An 18526-nucleotide genomic window follows, 5' to 3' on the forward strand; every position below is an offset into this window, starting at 1 on the left:
CATTGTCAGGGCCACTGTGTATTTGGTGTGTCTTCTAAGGGGGTTCATCTTCCAGCATAATGTCAGACAATATTTTGTTGTGATCCATAAGGTTTCCATTGACTCTTTTCAGAACTAGATTGCTAGGCCTTTCTTCTTACTCTGTCTTAGTTAGAAAGCTCTGATGAACCTTGTTCCAAAACAGGTGACCCTACTGATATTTGAAATACCAATGAGATATCTTCCAGCATCATGACAACATGAAAGTCACCACAGTATAATAGACTATATAAACAGAGTGCCCTCGAGTTGGTTCTGGCTTAAAGAAATCCCATGTAAAACAGAACAAAACGCTGCCTGGTCTTCCACTATCCTCACAATTGTTGCTATGTTTGAGGCCATTATAGCAGCCACTGTGTCAATCTATCCTGTTGAGAGTCTTCCTCTTTTTTGATGATCCTCTACCTTACGAAGCATGATGTCCTTCTCCAGGGACTAGTCCCTCCTGATAATGTGTCCAAAGTCCGTGAGACAAAGTCTCACCACCCTTGCTTCCAAGGAACACTTTGGCTGTACTTCTTTCAAGACAGACTTGTTCATTCTAATGGCAGTCCATGGTATATTCAATATTTTTTGCCAACACCATAATTCAAAGGCATCGATTCTTCAGTCTTCCTTATTCATAGCTCAGCTTTCGCATGCATATGAGGCAATTGAAAATACCATGGCTTGGGTCACGTGCACCTTAGTCCTCAAAGTGACATCTTCATTTTTCAACACTTTAAAGAGGTCTTTTGCAGCAAATTTGTCCAATGCAATATGTCATTTTGATTTCTTGACTGCTCTCATAGGTGCTGGTTGTGGATCCAAGTAAAATGAAATCCTTGACAACTTCAATCTTTTCTCTGTTTATCATGATGTTGCTTAGTGGTCCAGTTGTGAGGATTTTTGTTTTCTTTATGTTGAGGTGTAATCCATACTGAAGGCCGTGGTCTTTGATCTTCATCAGTAAGTGCTTCAAGTCCTCTTCACCTTTAGCAAGCAACATTGTGTCATCTGTGTATCGCAGGTTGTTAACAAGTTTTCCACCAATCCTAATGCCACGTTCTTCTTTATATAGTCCAGCTTCTCGGATTATTTGCTCAGCATACAGATTGAATAGGTATGATGAAAGGATACAGCCCTGACGTGCACCTTTCCTGACTTTAAACCATGTGCTATCCCCTTGTTCTGTTCGAATGGCTGCCTCTTGGTCTATGTACACAGGTTTCTCATGAGCACAGTTAAGCGTTCTGGAATTCCCATTCTTTGCAATGTTATCCGTAATTTGTTATGATCCACATAGTAGTATGCCTTCGTATAGCCATTAAAACACAGGTAAACATCTTCGTGGTATTCTCCTAGCCAATGTCTTAGTTATCTACTGCTGCTCTAACAGAAATGCCACAAGTGGATGGCTTTTACAAAGAGAAATTTATTTTCTCACAGTCTAGTAGGTTACAAGTCCAAACTCAAGGCGTCAGCTCCAGGGAAAGGCTTTCTCTCTCTCTCTGTTGGCTCTGGAGGAAGGTCCTTGTCCTCAATCTTCACCTGGTTGAGGAGCTTCTCAGGCACAGGGACCCCATGTCCAAAGGACACTCTCTGCTCCTCGTGCTGATTTCTTGGTGGTATGAGGTCCCCAACTCTCTGCTTGCTTCCTTATCCTTTACTTTAAGGAAGCAGACCTTCCCCTGTCGTATTTTGTGCGTCTTCCAACCTGAGGGGCTCATCTTCTGGCACTGTAGCAGCAGTGTTCTGCTGCTGTTCATAAGGTTTTCATTGGCCAGTTTTTCAGACGTAGACTGCCAGGTCCTTCTTTCTAGTGTTTCTTAGTCTCGAAGCTCTGCTGAAACCTGTCGTCCATGGGTTACCCTGCTGGTATTTGAAATATCAGTGGTATAGCTTCCAGTATCACAGCTACACTTAAGCCACCACAGTACAACAACCCAACAGACATGTGGGAGTGCGCATAAACAAACAACCAAACAAAAAAGACCACACCCATTGCCACCGAGTCAATTCTGACTCATAGTGACCCTATGGGACAAAGCAGAGTTGCCCCACTGGGTTTCCAAGGAGCATCTGCTGGATTTGAGCTGCCAAACTTTTTGTTAGCATCTGAACACTTAACCACTGTGCCACCAGAAAAGTATGTGCTAAATAAATGGTTGTAACTCTTAATAGTAAACTGGAACTTACCTCATAGGACTTTCATTCATTCATGGTACATTCATAAAGGACAATGACTGTTTCTTTGCTTCTTTCAAATCTATCACAGCATCTGTCCATGGCTACTGCATTTTTAGAATAAATGAGTAAAACAGTGAACGCCCTCCTCAGTTATAAATAACTAACTTTCTCACTGAAGACCTCTAGAGCAGCTGACACGTGGCCCAGTCGGCCTTTGCTGCTTACTGAGAGGATCTCTTTGGGCATTTTCCTCTAAGTTTGCAAATTTTAAAACAGAATTTTCTCTTGTAATTTCTGTTATGGAATGAATTGTGCTCCCCCCCCCCCCCCCGCAAATGTGTGTTGTAAATCCTAACCTCTATGCTTGTGGTTATAATCCCATTTGAGAATGGATTGTCTTTGTTATGTTAATGAGACAGGATTAGTATAGGCTGTATCTTGAGTCAATCTCTTTTGAGATATAAGAGATTAAACTCATGCTAGCAAGCAGAAATCGGGGAAGAGAGATGCCAAGCCACATGAAGATCACCCAGGAGCCAAAACTAAAAAGAGACAAGGACATTCCCCCAGAGCTGACAGAGAGAAAGCCTTCTCCTAGAGCTGGTGCCCTGAATTCAGACTTCTAGCTTCCTAAACTGTAAGAAAATAAATTTCTGTTTGTTAAAGCCACCTCCTTGTGATATTTCTGTTACAGCAGCATTAGAGAACTAAGGCAATCTCTAAACTTGCTTAATATGAGAAAAGAAGAAAAACAAGAAAAGAGTGGACCCCATTGTATCATTTTGCAGACCTCAGTGCCTGCCCAGGGCCATCACCTCTGGAGACACCAAAATCATGGTGAAGGGCACGGGCTCTAGGCCCTGTTTGCTGTAAGCAGACTGGGGCATTGCCTTGGAGCCTGAAAGCATTAGAGATTCAAAGGAGTTTTGTTTATAGGTGGTCCTGGAGGCCAGAGAGAGGCTTTGTAAGTGACTTCCTGGAGGAATCCATTTTAAACAATCACGTTTCCATTCAGCGCTGCCCCATGTCTTTCGCCAGAGTTGCCTTTGCATAGAAACAGGGATCTGTGTGTGCTTCCCCATTTTCGTGCCCCAGGCTGTCCTCTGTCTGAGGTTCAGGCAGTGAGCAAAGGTGCTCTTCCCACAGGATCATTAGCTCTTGAGCAAGGAGGTGGCCTGGCCTCTTCAGCGTCCTTGTCAGAGGGCATTGGGAGGCTGCCATCTTCCACGTTCAGGGTTATGGCCTAGCCAGAAGGCTTTCACGCAAGCGGTGGGCCCACCCGCGGCAGGGGCGGCAGCGGCTCTGTGGGTGGGAACGGAGCTGCCCCTCTTCCATCTTCTCCCTACAGGCGTGGTTTCCTGATCCCCCCGTGCCTCTTCATATCTGTAACCAGGGGCTGTCGAGTCAACGCCAACACATGGCCACCCTGCCTGGGTCAGAGGAGAACTGTGCTCCACAGGGTTTTCAACGGCTGATTTTTTGGAAATAGATCACCAGGCCTTTCCTCTTAGGCTCCTCCGAGTAGACTTGACCATCGTTTCGGTTAGCAGGCCAGCATGTTCGCACCAACCAGGGACTGCGCACATCTCTTTACGACACAGCAAATCCTAACGCTCCCTATTCTTGCAGATTTCATGCCAGCGTATTCTCTTTAAATGTTAGAAAGGTGCCACTTTTTGTGAATGTGCTCAGGAAAACCATTGCTCCCTCCCTTTTTTGAGACAAGACTCCTTCCTTCCCCTCCCCTCGCCACCCCTCCCTTCCCTCCCACTGCCCCCTCCCCTTCCCAGATTCCCAGGAATTGAGTGGGAATTGCGCCTTCTCTTTGATTGCCTTTTGTGGTTTGTGGGGGTCCTGATCAGGTGGTTTCCTTCCCACGCAGGTTTGTGGATTTCCACGCAGCCGCTTCCACCTGCTCGCCCTCCCGCGCCTCTCTGCTCACGGGCCGGCTTGGTCTTCGCAATGGGGTCACCCACAACTTTGCAGTCACGTCTGTGGGGGGCCTTCCGCTCAACGAGACCACCTTGGCAGAGGTGCTGCAAGAGGCTGGATACATCACCGGCATGATAGGTAACACGGGTCCTGCAGCCTGAGCCCCCATCTTCCAGCTGTGTTTACTCTGGTGGCTGCTGGTTAGCATAGGCTCGACTTGCTGCGGCCATTCTGTTCGTGCCTGCTTTCTTCTTTTCACCTCTCGCTATATAAATTAGGAATGCTTTCAGCTGCAGGAAACTGACAAGACGACGTAACGGATGGAAAGATACACGGAGCTGTTTTCTCACGGTATACCAAGCTTAGAGGCCAGCTTTGGCTTCCTGTAGCTCCACTACTCAAAGAAGTCAGTTAGAGCCAGCGGTTTTCTGTCCCTCTGCCCTGCCATCCTTAGCGTGCTGGCTTTTGTCCTCAGGCTTGTTGCTTCATGGCTCAGTTCAGCAGCTGCAGTGCCATCCACTGCGGTTGGGTTTAAGGGAGGAAGAAGAGAGAGGTGGTGCCAGCCTCGTTTGTCCCCTTTGAGCAGGAAAGCAAATCTTTTCAGACACTCCCTTGGCCTCCGGAACTTGTACTTACGTCTGATTGGCTGGAGCTGGGTCACGTGGCCATCCCTAGCGACAAGAAAGAAATTAGCGACAGGATTAGAATGGTTGACTTGGGCTTGGACACGTTGATCCTCCACCCCCCCCCACCTCCCTCCCCAAGCAAAACTAAGCTCTAGTAGCAGGATAGATGGCGACATGGGTGTAGGGTAGGCAATCAGCCAGATTGTCCAATGTCTTTCCCTTTTTCAGTTTTTTAGGCTGGTGGCGTAGTCGTTAAGAGCTGCGACTGTTAACCGAAAGGTCAGCAGTTCGAATCCACCAAGCAATCCTTGGAAAGTCTATGGGGGCTGCTCTACTCTGCCCTATGGGGCCACATTGAGTCAGAATCGACTCGCCAGCAAAGTGTGTGTGTGTGTGTATGTGTGTGTGTGTGTGTGTGTGTGTTACTCAACATTGAGTTAAGTGTTTACACCAGGGCATGGGGATGCGTGCTGTCTAAGATGGTTGGTATTACTAGTATTATTTCTCCCATTTTATAGTTGAGAAAACTGATTTTCGGACAGGTGAAGAGACTTGTTCCAAGTTACCTAGCCAGGAGCTGGTAAAGGCTGGATCTAGACAGATCTATCTGGCTTTTACCTGCACAGCCTTGCTGCCTGTCTCACCTCTGAGACTACTAAAATGCTGCAGCCCCAACAGCATCCTCCAGCTGCCTGTGCTTGTTATTTTTCCTCCCAAAGACTGAGTCCCTTGGGATTCCTGCTCCCTCCCCCACACATGAAGTGGCAAGGGAGAGTGTGCAGAGGAACAGAGTGAACAGGGGACAGGGACAGTCCCTGTGGGTGTGTTATTGGTGCCCAGGGCTTCCCAAGTTCACCTGTAGGAGGCTGCTTTACCCAGAACAAGGGCTGGCCTTCTGAGATTGGTCCTTCCTCTGCTGTGTCAAGGAACCTAACATATTTTGTTGATGTTGTTAGCTGCAGTCACCTCAGCCCCTGACTCATAACAGGGCTGCACAATAGAACAAAATGCTACCTGTTCCTGCACCGTCCTGATGATTGGTTGGGGATCAGACCATCGTGATCCATAGGATTTTCACTGGTTGATTTTTGGAAGTAGACCTCCAGGCCTTTCTTCCTGGTCTGTCTTAGTTTGGAAGCTCTGCCGAAACTTGATCAGAATCATAGCAACATGCAGGCCTCCACGGACAGGAGGGTGGTGGCTGCACATGAGGTGTCCTGGCTGAGAATCTGACCCAGGTCTTGTGCGTGGAAGGCGAGAATTCTACCACTGAACCACCCCCGCCCTCCATAACATACTTTTACAGAAGGTCAGACAGAGTGTGGTACTCATTGTCCCAGGGTTGAGCCCCAGCTGGCAGGGGGAGGAGCCAATTAAGGTCCAATTCTACTTTCCTTTTGAGATACCTTTCTCCCCACACCCTGGGGTTAGTAATGTTAATAGTATCAGCATTGGCCATGACCATTTGTGAAGCTCCCAGTATGAGTGGAGCATCCTCACGAGACACAGTGCACAAATCACTTCACTTACTACTTACAGCTCGCTGGGTTTAACCTCAGAGCTGTCTAACACCTTATGCCCCAGTGGGGAGCTGGATTCTTCTTGAGCTGGATTTGATCTCATTTGCCCCTCCCCCTTCACTCCTTTAAGCCCCAAGTAAGCAACTGATCCACAGGGTTTTCAGTGGCTAATTTTCAGAAGTAGATCTCCAGGCCTTTTTTCCTAGAATATTGAACATATCATGGACTGCCAAGAGAATAATCAAATCAGCCTTAGAAGAAATACAATGAGAATGTCCCTTTAGAAATAGAAATGGAGAGACTTAGACTCGCTTACTTTGGACACATCATTAGGGAAGACTGATCCCTAGAAAAGGACATCGTGTTTAGTGAAGTGGAGGTCAGTGAAAACGTGGGAAAGCCTCAATGAGTTGGCTTGACACACACAACAGTGGGCTCACACGTACTCAAACAATCATGAAGATGGCACAGGACCAGCAGCGTTTTGTTCTGTTATGATAAGGTCGCCATGAGTTGGAGTTGACTCGATGGTACCTAACAACACCAAGAAGCAGCTGGTTACAGGCCAAGAGTTTAGCTACCATTCCTATACCTCTCACTACTCGATACATCTTCTGAAGGTCCTGGATGTTTAATCACTTCCAGGTGTTGAAATTATGAACTAAAGGACACACTTAGGGAAAATAAAAAACCTACACTCACACTTTGCATCTAATCTTGGTCAGTGTTTGTGCGTATCTACATAGTTGGCGTGCCTCTACTTCCCTCTGGTGATTTTATATTTCCATGTAGTGCTCAGTCCATTCACTTGTCTTTTTCCCCCTCAACTTTCATATTGCATTTTTTTCAAACCTACAGAGCAGCTCCAAAAAGAGAATAATGGACACCTACGTGCCTTCTGCCAAAATTCACCGTTTGTTAATTTTTGCTATATGCATTTGTCTTTAGAAGAGAGCTTTGTAGTGTTTTTATTGAGGCCACGCAAAATTATCTGCTCGGCCATACTCCGGTTCCTGTTTAGTGTTTGTTTAATGCCACCACTATTTAGGTCTTAGTTCAATGTTCTTTTCCTTTCCTCCTTGCCTTGTGGGTGATTTCCCTGGGGTATACTCCTCAGAGCCTATTTAGCTAGTCAAAGAGTTCCAGCGTCGTCAGAGCTCTTCCCACGGTGTCCAATTATTCTCCCCGAACCCAACCCATTTCCAGAACAACCAACGGCAGTGGGGCTGGGCTTCCTTATTTGCTGGCCTGGTGATGTCTCAGCACGTGAACTGTAGCAGGAAGGCGTTCTCTGGGGCAGCCTCTGCAGGTGGAGGACGCTGGCCAGGGAAGAAGCTGACAACACCGACCGGGAACTGAGCACCTCCCAGACAGCGCAGGGGAATGTTCAAGCACCCGGGGCTGCCTGGGGCCTTTGCAGGCCCCCCACTTTCCCTACAAGAATGCGGAGAGGAGGGTGTAATGGGCGTGGCAGCCGACTTCCGAAAAATCAGCCATTGAAAACCCTGTGGAGCACAGTTCTACTCTGACACACATAGGGTCACCATGAGTTGGGGCTGACTTGGTGGCAACAGGTTTTTGGAGTCCGTGGGTGGTGCAAATGACTAATGCACTCCATTGCTAACTGAAAGGTTGGAGGTTTGAGTCTGCCCAGAGGCACCTTGGAAGAAAGGCCTGGCAATCTGCTTCCAAAAAAAATCTAGCTATTGGAAACCCTATAGAGCACAGTTCCACTCCGGCACGCATGGGGTTGCTCTGGGTTGGAGTCAACTCTAGGGCAACTGGCTTTCCTGGTGGTGGTGGTTGTGGTCGCTGCCAACAGCCTGCCTTCCCCTCTGCATGCTGGCATTCCTGCTTGGGCCCCGAGTCGTCCTTACTTGCTTGCAGTCTCCCAGTGGCCTCCCTCTCAGTCCCAGAAAGCAGGATGTGGCTCTCTCGCCACGTTTGTGAGCTCTCTGTGCTAGTACTTGGTAAAGGGCAAAGCCGGTGGAGAACTGAGTGTTTAATCAGCTCCCAGAGGCTCTGCGTGCCCCCACTGGGATTCCTCTGAACGTCTCTCTCTTGTTTTTCTACAGGCAAATGGCATCTTGGGCACCATGGCTCTTATCACCCCAACTTTCGTGGTAAGAATTCTTTTGGGGATTTGTTACCCGGGAGATAGAAAATAAAAATCTCCATGTAGAAGAACTTCATGAATGTTTAAGCAATCCTGCCCCTTGGGGGGATCCCTGGGTGGTACAAACGGTTAACGTGCTTGGCTGCTGACCAAAAGGTTGGAGGTCAGAATCCACCATGAGGTGCTTCAGAAGAAAGGCCTGGCGATCCAGTTCCAAAAAATCAGCCATTAAAGACCCCATGGAGCACTGACACAAGTTAGGATTGACTTGAGGGCAACTGCTTTGGTCCTTGGGGTACTTTCTTCCTAAATTAGGATTTCCCCGTTTGCAAGATCACTTGGGCACATTTGAGATGCCCAGGGCTCCCCTTTGAGCTTTCTAAAAATGGCAGATGGGGGAATTTCCCACTAACTATTCCAGGAACTTACTTTTCCTCCCTGGTATCTAGTTTTCACACTTGACAAGTGAGGGCTTCGACTGTGTCAGGGTGGCAATGTCTTGAGTGCATGTGCTTCTGGAGCCATTTGCTAGAAAGAGTGATGAGACAGGGTCCCCCCTAGCAGGAAGTGGTGCCATGATGGATTCATGATGTCTACTGTGAGAGCTTGGTAAAATAGACGGTCAGCGATAAAGTGGAAGACCCTCAGTGAGATGGATTAACACAGTGGCTGCAACAATAGGCTTAAACATAGCAACAATTGTGGGGATGGTGCAGGACTGGGCAGCATTTGTTCTGTTGTACATGGGGTCGCTCTGAGCTGGAACTGACTTGACGGCACCTAACAACAACATTGTGGGAATGGAAAGAGAGAGTAACCACTGACATTTGCTATTGCTGTACCAGACAGTCCCTAAAGGCTCTGACTCAGGCATTCAGGTACACTGTGGTTCCTTGATTCCTGGCTCCCAGTTAGTTCACTCCTCTTCCCTCCTGCCTCTTGTCCCCTCTGCATGGAGTACCGCTTGGTGCCCCATCAGCCTCATGGCTGTCCCTATAACCCCTCCCTGGATGATGCCAAACCCAATCACGTATCCCTTCTATATATCCAGACCCATCCTGCTGCCCTTCATTGTTTGTCAGATCAGCAAGTACAATGAGACCTCTTCCTAACGCTGGCATCTGAGGACATCTATAGCATAGAGCAGAGGTTAGCAAACCGTGGCCACCACAGCCCACATGCAGTCCACCATCCGTTTTTATAAATAAAGTTTTATTTTTTATCGGAACACAGCCACACTCATTTATTTATGTTGCCTTGTGGCTGCCTTTGCACTACCGTGGCAGAGCTGAGTAGCCTCAACAGAGACCATCTGGCCTGTGAAACCTAAAATATTCACTTTCCAGCTTTTTATGGAAAAAGCCTTCCAGCCTAAGGGGGCTCGTCTTCCAGCACTATATTGGACAGTGTTCTGTTGTGATCCATAGGATTTTCGCTGGCTGATTTTCAGAAGTAGATTGCCAGGCCTTTCTTCCTAGCTGCCTTAATCTGGAAGCTCCACTGAAACCTGCCCACCATGGGTGACCCTGCTGGTATTTGAAATACCGATGGCATAGTCCAGTATCACAGCAATACAAGAGCCAACACAGTACCACAAACTGAGAGAAGGGTGGATGTTGTATCTCCATCTAGGGAAATCAAGAGAATGGAATCAGTTACCTGGGTAACTGGGGGAGGTTTCCCTTTTCTAGAGCATTTGTGCATTGCATTCTGTTTGCATATGTAGCTATATCCTTGAGATACCACCTTGGGTTGGGGAAGAGATGGGATGAGGGAGGGTCTCAGAAGAAGTTTAACATATTCAGGTCTCAACTTAGCACTCACATCCTTTCTTCCCCTGCCTCTACCCCATCACCCTAAACCCAAATCCTGCCAACCTCTGAGCCCACACTGAAATGCCATCTCCTTTAAGAAGCATTTCAAGATTCCTGCCCGGACCCTGTCCCATCCCCAGCATCTGCGAGTCACATCTGCTCTGTCTTATTGGCTTACCTATTAATCTCATAGCTTAATCTACATATCTTCTTTCTCCTTCAGATGGGAAGCCTCTTGAGGACAGGACTTATTTTTTTGTATCCGTTCAAGTGTCATGCATGTTGTAGATCTGCACCAGATACTTACTGGATGTGTTAGTCGTTACGCTGGGAATGTTAGGTGTTCAGTAATAATTCTCTCCACTTCCTCCCAGTGTGGGTTAGCTCTGGTCACGAGATGTTTGGCCAATCTAGTCTCACAGCCAGAGAACCCAGCAACGTGCTTTTCTTTGCATGCTACAAAGAAATGTTAATCTAATCCTCTTTTAATTGCATACTCCATAACCCTGCAGTATTAAATCAGAGGAAATGAAACTTCTGTCATGGGTGTAAGAATGCCGGCACATAGAACAATAGCAGCCAAGTAGGGGTGCTAACCAGTTGCTCTTCTTCTAGGTTTCGATTACTACTTTGGAATCCCATACAGCAATGATATGGGCTGTACTGATACCCCGGGATATAACCACCCTCCTTGTCCAGCCTGTCCACAGCAGAGTGGACCATCAAGGTAATAAATACTATTGTGGTGCAAAGAGTTAACACACTTGGCTGCTAACTGAAAGGTTGGAGGTTTGACTCCACCCAGAGGCACCTCGGAAGAAAGGCCTGGTGATCTACTTCTATAAAATCAGCCATTGAAAACCCTGTGGAGCACAGTTCTGCTCTGACACACGTGCCGTTGCCATGAGTTGGAGTCGACTCGACTGCAACTGGTTTGTGTTTCTTTTTTTTGGTTTATTTAAGGCATTTGCTATGGGCTCCAGAACAAGCTGAGGTCCTAAGGGGCTGGTCTAGCAGGAGTAAGTGAGAAAGCCTAGCAGGCAACAATTAAGACAGAATGCAAGATAGGTGTGCATTCGGTGCAGATTTAAATGCACTATTAGCACTGAGTGCAAGAAAACTTACGGCAAAGATGAGGCCAGTGAAATTCTTCTGCTGGAATCTTCCATGTCCCTTGGTCTGTTCAGCTCAGCTGAGGGGAGCCTAGTGCTGCCAAGGCCTCACACCAGTGGGCCCCTCTCCTCCTCTGCCTGTTGGCTTTGCTCCTGGCCCACTCACCTGGCTCAGACTCTGGACATAAGGAAGGATACAGAAAAATTGCGCAGGGCTGCCTGCCAGCCTCACCCTCCGCTGGACAAGTCGACTGGCATTCTGGTGTTGGAATGCCATGCAGGCATTAAACGGGATGTTTTTAAAACATAGTCAGTGAAGTGGGCAAATGCTCCTGCTATAATATTGTTGTTGTTAGGTGCCCTCGAGTCGGTTCCGACTCATAGCAACCCCGCGTACAACAGAAGAAGACACTGCCCGGTCCTGAACCATCCTCGGGATTATTGTTACGCTTGAGCCCATTGTCGCAGCCACTGTGTCAGTCCATCTTGCTGAGGGTCTTCTCTTTTGCTGACCCTCTACTTTACCAAGCATGATGTCCTTCTCCAGGGACCGGTCCCTCCTGATAACATGTCCACATATGCGAGATGTAGTCTCACCATACATCTAAGGAGCATTCTGGCTCTAGTGAAAAAAGCAGGAAACAAGCTATCAACACTACAGTCTTAGCTATATTTCTACCATAAGGTTATAGTCCTATCGAGAGAGACTAAAAGGGAATATGTCAAAATGTGAACAATGATTCTGTCTAGTGGTGGGACTACGGGGCTTTCAGTTTCTGATTTTGCGTCATATTTTCCAAATATTCTATAACGAGCATGCAATGCATTTATTATCAGAAAAAGATAATCAGCCTCGTTCAAGTCACAAAGCAGTGCAGACGTGTGCTCCTCTTGTACAGAAAGTGTACTGCTGTTATTTGTAAGCTCTCAGGTATCAGAAGCACTTGGGGAAGATGAGTCTCAGCTGGCTCGTTAATAACAAAATAATGGCTATAATAATGGCTGTTTATTGAGAAATTGTTATTGTTTAGGCAGGCTGTGTACTAACTGTAATCCACACAGCCACTGAGTGAGGCAGGTATTTATCCTGACTTCACAGGTAAGAAAGCTTACCCTGCCCAGGTTACACTGGAACTGGTCTTGTTAAGTGTCGTCAAGTTGATTCCGAGTCATGGTAACCTCATGTGACAAGAAGAACTGCCCCATAGGGTTTCCTAGGCTGTAATCTCTATGGAAGTCGATTGCCAGGTCTTTCTACCATGGAGCTGCTGAGTGGGTTCAAACCACCAACCTTTTGGTTAGCAGCCGAGTGCTTAACCATCGTGCCACTGAGGCTCCTTCTGGAACTGGTAAGAGGAATGGAGATTCCAATCCAGGCTTCTTTAAGTCCAGAGTCCATATTCTCTAAAGCCTTCTCCTCAGTAGCGTGGGTGTCCCCAGGGGGCTTGTCTGAGATGCTGAGTCTCAGGCCCCACCCCTGACGACCTGCATTTGAACAACATGCCCAGGTGATTCAAGTGCTCAGTACAGTGTGAGAGGCTCCCACTGCCTTCTCTACCGGCTGTGGCTGGGGGCCAAACCTGTCGTTATATCTGGTACCCTCTGGCCCTAACGAGGTATGACATACATCAGCCAACCCGTTGAAAACCAAATCTGTTGCTGTTGAGTGATTCTGACTCATAGCGACCCCATATGGCAGAGTAGAACTGCCCCATAGGGTTTTTTGGGCTCAATCTTTACAGAAGCAGGTTGTCAAGTCTTTCTCTTGCATACCTGCTGGGTGGGTTCAGACCATCAACCTTTTGGTTAGTAGCTGAGCACTTAACCATTGTGCCACCAGGGCTCCTTTCATCATAGATAGAGGCCCTCATTTAGGCAGGGCAGTGGAAAACGCCAGAGACAGGTTCACTGATTGGCTGGTAGACTCTGCTTGATGAATTTAGCCTGTTTAGACCTCATCTTCTCTCCCTGCAAAATGGGAGTAATAATGTCCCCAGCTCCCAAGAGTCTTTGTGAGAAATGGTTATGGCAGCTTTATGTAATGTGTGGCTTGTCCAAAGAGCATAAACCCCTATTCAAAAGGAATAGAAGGAACTACACCTACCCCTCACTTATCGACCTTCTTGTTATCCAACATCTCACATTTATGACAACAGTAAAAAATCTACTATCCGACTATTTTGCACATTAACAATGTATGTCTGGCAGTAATGAATGCCAGGGCACGAGGCGAGAGTAATGCTGGCTGTGATGGTGAAGGTTATGTGTCAGCTTGGCTGGGTCATGATCCTCAGTGGTTTGGCAGCTATGTAATGATGTAATTTGGAAGCTATGTAATGATGTAGTCATCCTCCATTTTGTGATCTGATCTGGTCATCCTCCATTTTGCATAAGGACAATTTTCATGTAACGACCTGGTGTATTATATTGGTTTTACTCTTGGAGGAAATGGCAGATTGGCAAAAGCATTTGGGCCATGCTGTTGAGAGTTTTGTTTTTATGTGCATTGCTGCATTAAAACATTTTGCTTCGACTTATGACTACTTAGGGTGTGGAAATGAATAGGCTACCGTGTGTGCTTTCCACCCAGGAATCCTGAGAGGGCATGTTACGTGGACGTGGCGCTTCCTCTGTACGAGAACCTCACCATTGTTGAGCAGCCGGTGAACTTGAGCAGTCTGGCACAGAAGTATGCTGAGAAAGCCACCCAGTTCATCCAGCATGCCAGGTAAAGACCTCAAGTGTTGCCGCCACCCGCAGCACCCACAGTGTCCCCTGGCCTCAGCACTCCCAAAGATACTGTAGGTTTCGTTGCTCAACAAAGAGATGGGTACCTGTGTGTCCCCTGTAAATAAAACTGAAAAACAGTTTCCCCTGGAATCTCCAGGCATGAGTTAGAAGCTCTACGACATGTTCCGGAGTTCATGGGAGCTGAACAATATCCCTGTTCTGACTGTGCTGTAGTATCTAAAACAACAGGAATTTATTCTCCTACAGTTCTGGAGGTCAGAAGTCTAAAATGAGTCTTATGGAGCTAAAACCAAGGTGTTGGCAGTCCGGTTCCTTCTGGAGGCTCCAGTGCTTCTTCCAGCTTCTGGTGGCTGCTGTCGGCATCCTGTGGTTTATGGTTGCAACACTTCAATCTCTACTTCTTTTTTCATATTTGCTTTCTCCTCTTCTGTAGCCAAAGCTCCCTCTTACAAGGACATTTGTGATTCCCTTTCTATTGCAAGGTCCCTAGCTTAATCACATCTGCAAGGTCCCTTTTGCCATATAAAGGAACATTCACAGACTCTTACCCATTGCCGTCGAGTCGATTCCAACTCATAGCGACCCTATAGGACAGAGTAGAACTGCCCCCTACGGTTTCCAAGGAGCGCCTGGTGGATTCGAACTGCTGACCTTTTGGTTAGCAGCTGTAGCTCTTAACCACTACAGACTCTTAAAAAAAAAAAAAAAAAATTTTTTTTTTTTTAGGGGGCCATTATTCAGTCTATCACAAAAGGTTTCAAATTCCAGCACTACAAGGCCCAGGTAGGTAACCTTACACTGGGAAGCAGGCTGAGTGTAAGGCCTTAGGGAGTGGTGCAGCCTGTGGTGAACTTGAGAGCACATCCCCCATCTAAAGGAGCAGCCACTACCTAGTTCTAGCTGCTTGTTGCTATGTGGGACTGTGAGCCTGGTATGGTCAGATTTTTGCCATTTTACAAGACAGACAGGATACCTGGCTCTTCTGCGAAGCCTCCTGGTCTTCCAACGTTCGCAACTACTGCAAATTAAGAATAACAAGAAGCAACACCAGACCACAGTGGGTCTCTAACAAATCACATAGGTGGGAGGGCTGCTGGTTTGCAACCTCTGTCAGGTCAGGGTCGTGGAGATTGTGAAACAACGGACAACTCCCCAACTGTGTGTACTCACCTTGGGTACAAGTCCTCACACACAGGCAGGCACTCCCCTCCTCCACCTCACGCCCCGTCCTGACCCCTCATACCGCTGCCTGGTATTTTTTACAGCCTTTTGGCCTAAATGGGAAAAAAAAAAAAAAAGCAGGCCATGTGGCTGTCTGCTTGTGTAGAATTAAAAATGGACTCCACTCATGGATAACCATGATCATACCAGCCCTTAAGTGTGCAAGGATCCCCCTACTCCATCCGCACCTTCCCCTCCCTCCGTCGCGCTGGAATTTTCTAGAGGGGAGAGCAGAGGTAGCCAGGTTGGCAGATCCAGTCATTTATTTCTTGATAATAAAACCTGCTGAAGGCCTTCATCTTGGGAGCAGCTCCTTAAGGCTTCAGAGATTGCAATCTTAATGGTTTTTCAGGACTTTCTGAGAAATAGGGTTTTTTCCACATTGCTGATGTGAAAAGCCCTTCTCCAATCTGGAGCGTTGAGTATTTCCCAGCTCCCTGGAGTTTCAAGGGGGTCCAAGGCCCTGTCCCTTGTGACTATAGAGTGCTTCAAGGCTGGGACAACAGTCCACTCGTGCCTTGAGGGCCTCCAACCAAGGAGCGTTCTGAGAGGAAGCCATAGTGGCGGGCTGGGACGTAGGACCTTTAACGTCCACTCTGAGGTGGTCATCTGCCAGTTAATTAATCAGTTAAAAGACAGACAAACCAGCTAACAATCTCCTTATCATGTGAAAAAGGTGAAGAGTTTGCAGGTCTATGGATTAGTTACTAAGCTGAAAGCTACGTGAGTCCTGTTGGTTTTTAACTTTACGGGAGGTAATCCTCAGACCTGCTGATTTCTATAGGATTCGGCATGCCCATTCTTCCAAGGTTCTCTGAGTGTCAGCCAAAAGGGCCTCCGGCTCTGTGGTTCTTTCTCCTCCAGGAGCACCGCCCCCACCTCTGACCCCTCCCCCCACCTCGATCTGTTTGTCAAAAGTACCAGGTATCCCTAGAGTGTGGCTTCCTGCTCTTAAACTTATGTGCATTGATATATGTAGACCTATACTTATTGATATAAAATATAAGTATGTGTAAACCAGCAACCAGTTGCCTTCGGGTCAATTCCTACTCACGGCAATATCCTCAGTGAGAATTCACGTCCACAACGACTACCAGTAAAACCAGTTGCCAGCAAGTCAGCCCCGACTCACAGCCAGTAGAACTGTGCTCCTTAGGGTTTTCAATGGCCGATTTTTCAGAAGTAGATCTCCCAACCTTTCCTCTGAGGTGCCTTTGGGTGATCTTGAACCTCCCATCTTTTGGTTAGCTGCTGAGTGCACTAACCATTTGCACCGCTCAGGAACTTAACCTTGTTCCTTCTTGGACTCTATTCTGGGTTTGGGCATGGAAGGCGCCCCACCCTAAGATTTCTTGGACTTTGTATTTGGGTGTTTACCCACCATCAGTGCTGAAGGCTCATACTTGAATTGGGTCTTTTAAGCAGAAGGCGAAGCTAGAATAGGCAGAAAAGGAAGCGCAGAGAGCCTGGGCTCCTGGTCACGGAGTAGCCAATCCTCTGCTCCTTAGGGAGTCTGGGACAGCACGTTGAACCTGAATAGGGGACACAGGGGCTGAGAAGGAAGAGCGTTGTCAGATAAAAACCCAGTCCAGTCTTTGATAAGGAGAAGATTATTCAGAAAGGAAAGGGGAAACAGACTATTCCAATAGGGCGAGGGATCTGTCATAACAGAGAGATGTGCAAGGTATCAGGGTACGGGAAAAGGGATTTTTCTTTAATCGAGCCTGAGAGTAAGTGAGGCTAGAAAATGCCCAGGTGTGGAGAGGTGGGGTGAAAGGGTGACGTGATGGGGGAGTAAATCAGAACAGTTTCTGCTGAGGTCAACCCATTCTCTACGAGGGGTCCTTCCAGAGGGGTGGGATATTGGCTCAGGCTGAGGGGGGGCCAAAGTTCAGGGACTGGGAGGAAGGAGAAAAGCTTAACAGAAGTTTGGTTAACAAACACTGTTTCTGACTGATCCGTGGGGGCAAACAATTTGGTTACTCATTTACTAGGCAAGGATTGGGAATTTGGAGGGGTCTGTGTCTGACCTTGTCATAGATAAACAAGGGACCTCGGTGAACCTTATCTAAGTTATACGGGAAGGGAGGTTTTTTGCAGTCAGCTGTTTTCTTGAACACAAAGGGTAGGGATTTCTTTAAGCATTACTGTTTCCTAGGATGACAGGGTTCAGGTAAAATCCAACACTGTCAGCGTCTTGGGCAAGAGGATGAATGGTGGCTTAAAAACCAAAAACCCAAACCCATTGCCAAAGAGTTGATTCCGACTCATAGCAACCCTATAGGACAGAGTAGAACTGCCCCACAGAGTTTCCAAGGAGTGCCTGGTGGATTCGAACTGCCAACCTTTTGGTTAGCAGCCGTAGCACTTAACCACTACACACCAGGGCTTAGGATATTTGACATCAGAGCCGCTGGGAAGTCTGGGATGTATGGGTAGTGCAAACAGTTAGTGCACTTGACTGCTAACCAAAAGGCTGGGGGTTTGAGTTCACCCAGAGACATCTCAGAAGAAAGGGCTGGTGATCCACTTCCGAACAATCGGCCGTTGAAAACCGTATGGGGTGCAGTTCTACTCTGACATACATGGGGTTGCTGTGTTGACTGGTTGTGGCCAATGTTTCAGGGCATTTTTCATTCAGAATTAGGCCCTATAGGCGCACAGGAAAAACAAGCCCCAGCTTTCATGAGGTAGGATCTCCAGTACCATCTCGCTTCCCTCTTTTACTTGATCCCCACACCCCCACTGCTGTCCCTCCTGGCTTGTCTAAGTGCTTCCACTATGTGGCTGTCACCTCCTCATCTTTCCTCTCACCCAGCTCCCAGGTAACATCAACCTGCACCTACCCTCAGGCAGCTCCAACCCGATTCTCACCTCCTTATCCCTTCTTCCTCCTGCTTGGATGCTCAGGGTGAAACAGTAAGTAAATGAATAGGCTCAAACGTATCCACAATCATGAAGATGACGAAGGATGGGGCAACCTTTTGTTCCAGTATACATAAGGTCACCGTGAGTCACAGCTGACTGGACAGCGACTAACAACAACAACTGAACTATGAATAGCTACAGACCTAACGCCTTCCTCCTTCAGTGTCTTCCCCTGTGCTCTTCTCTCCCTGTTGAATGGCCACTGGGCACAGTCCCAACCTAGTGAGCCCTGATCCTTCAGGTCTCGCTTTCTCAGGGACCCCTCCTTGCCCCTCCCACCCCAAGCCTGGTTTGGTTT

At 47.5% G+C, this 18526-nt stretch overlaps 1 protein-coding gene across 3 annotated transcripts in view; it reads left to right on the forward strand.

The window, feature by feature from the left end:
• ARSG (arylsulfatase G) overlaps positions 1–18526 on the forward strand; it is a 133624-nt gene that overhangs the window by 71446 nt on the left and 43652 nt on the right. For 2 of the 3 annotated variants that reach the window (XM_049858725.1, XM_049858726.1), the window contains exons 3-6: positions 4091–4278; positions 8362–8409; positions 10832–10943; positions 13919–14056. In XM_049858725.1, the coding sequence (XP_049714682.1) occupies positions 4091–4278; positions 8362–8409; positions 10832–10943; positions 13919–14056 (486 nt within the window). The remainder of the gene's footprint in view (positions 1–4090; positions 4279–8361; positions 8410–10831; positions 10944–13918; positions 14057–18526) is intronic. The other variant, XM_049858727.1, reaches the window with a different exon arrangement.

Source organism: Elephas maximus, chromosome 19 (assembly GCF_024166365.1).
Source record: "Elephas maximus indicus isolate mEleMax1 chromosome 19, mEleMax1 primary haplotype, whole genome shotgun sequence".
NCBI classification, from domain to species: domain Eukaryota; kingdom Metazoa; phylum Chordata; class Mammalia; order Proboscidea; family Elephantidae; genus Elephas; species Elephas maximus.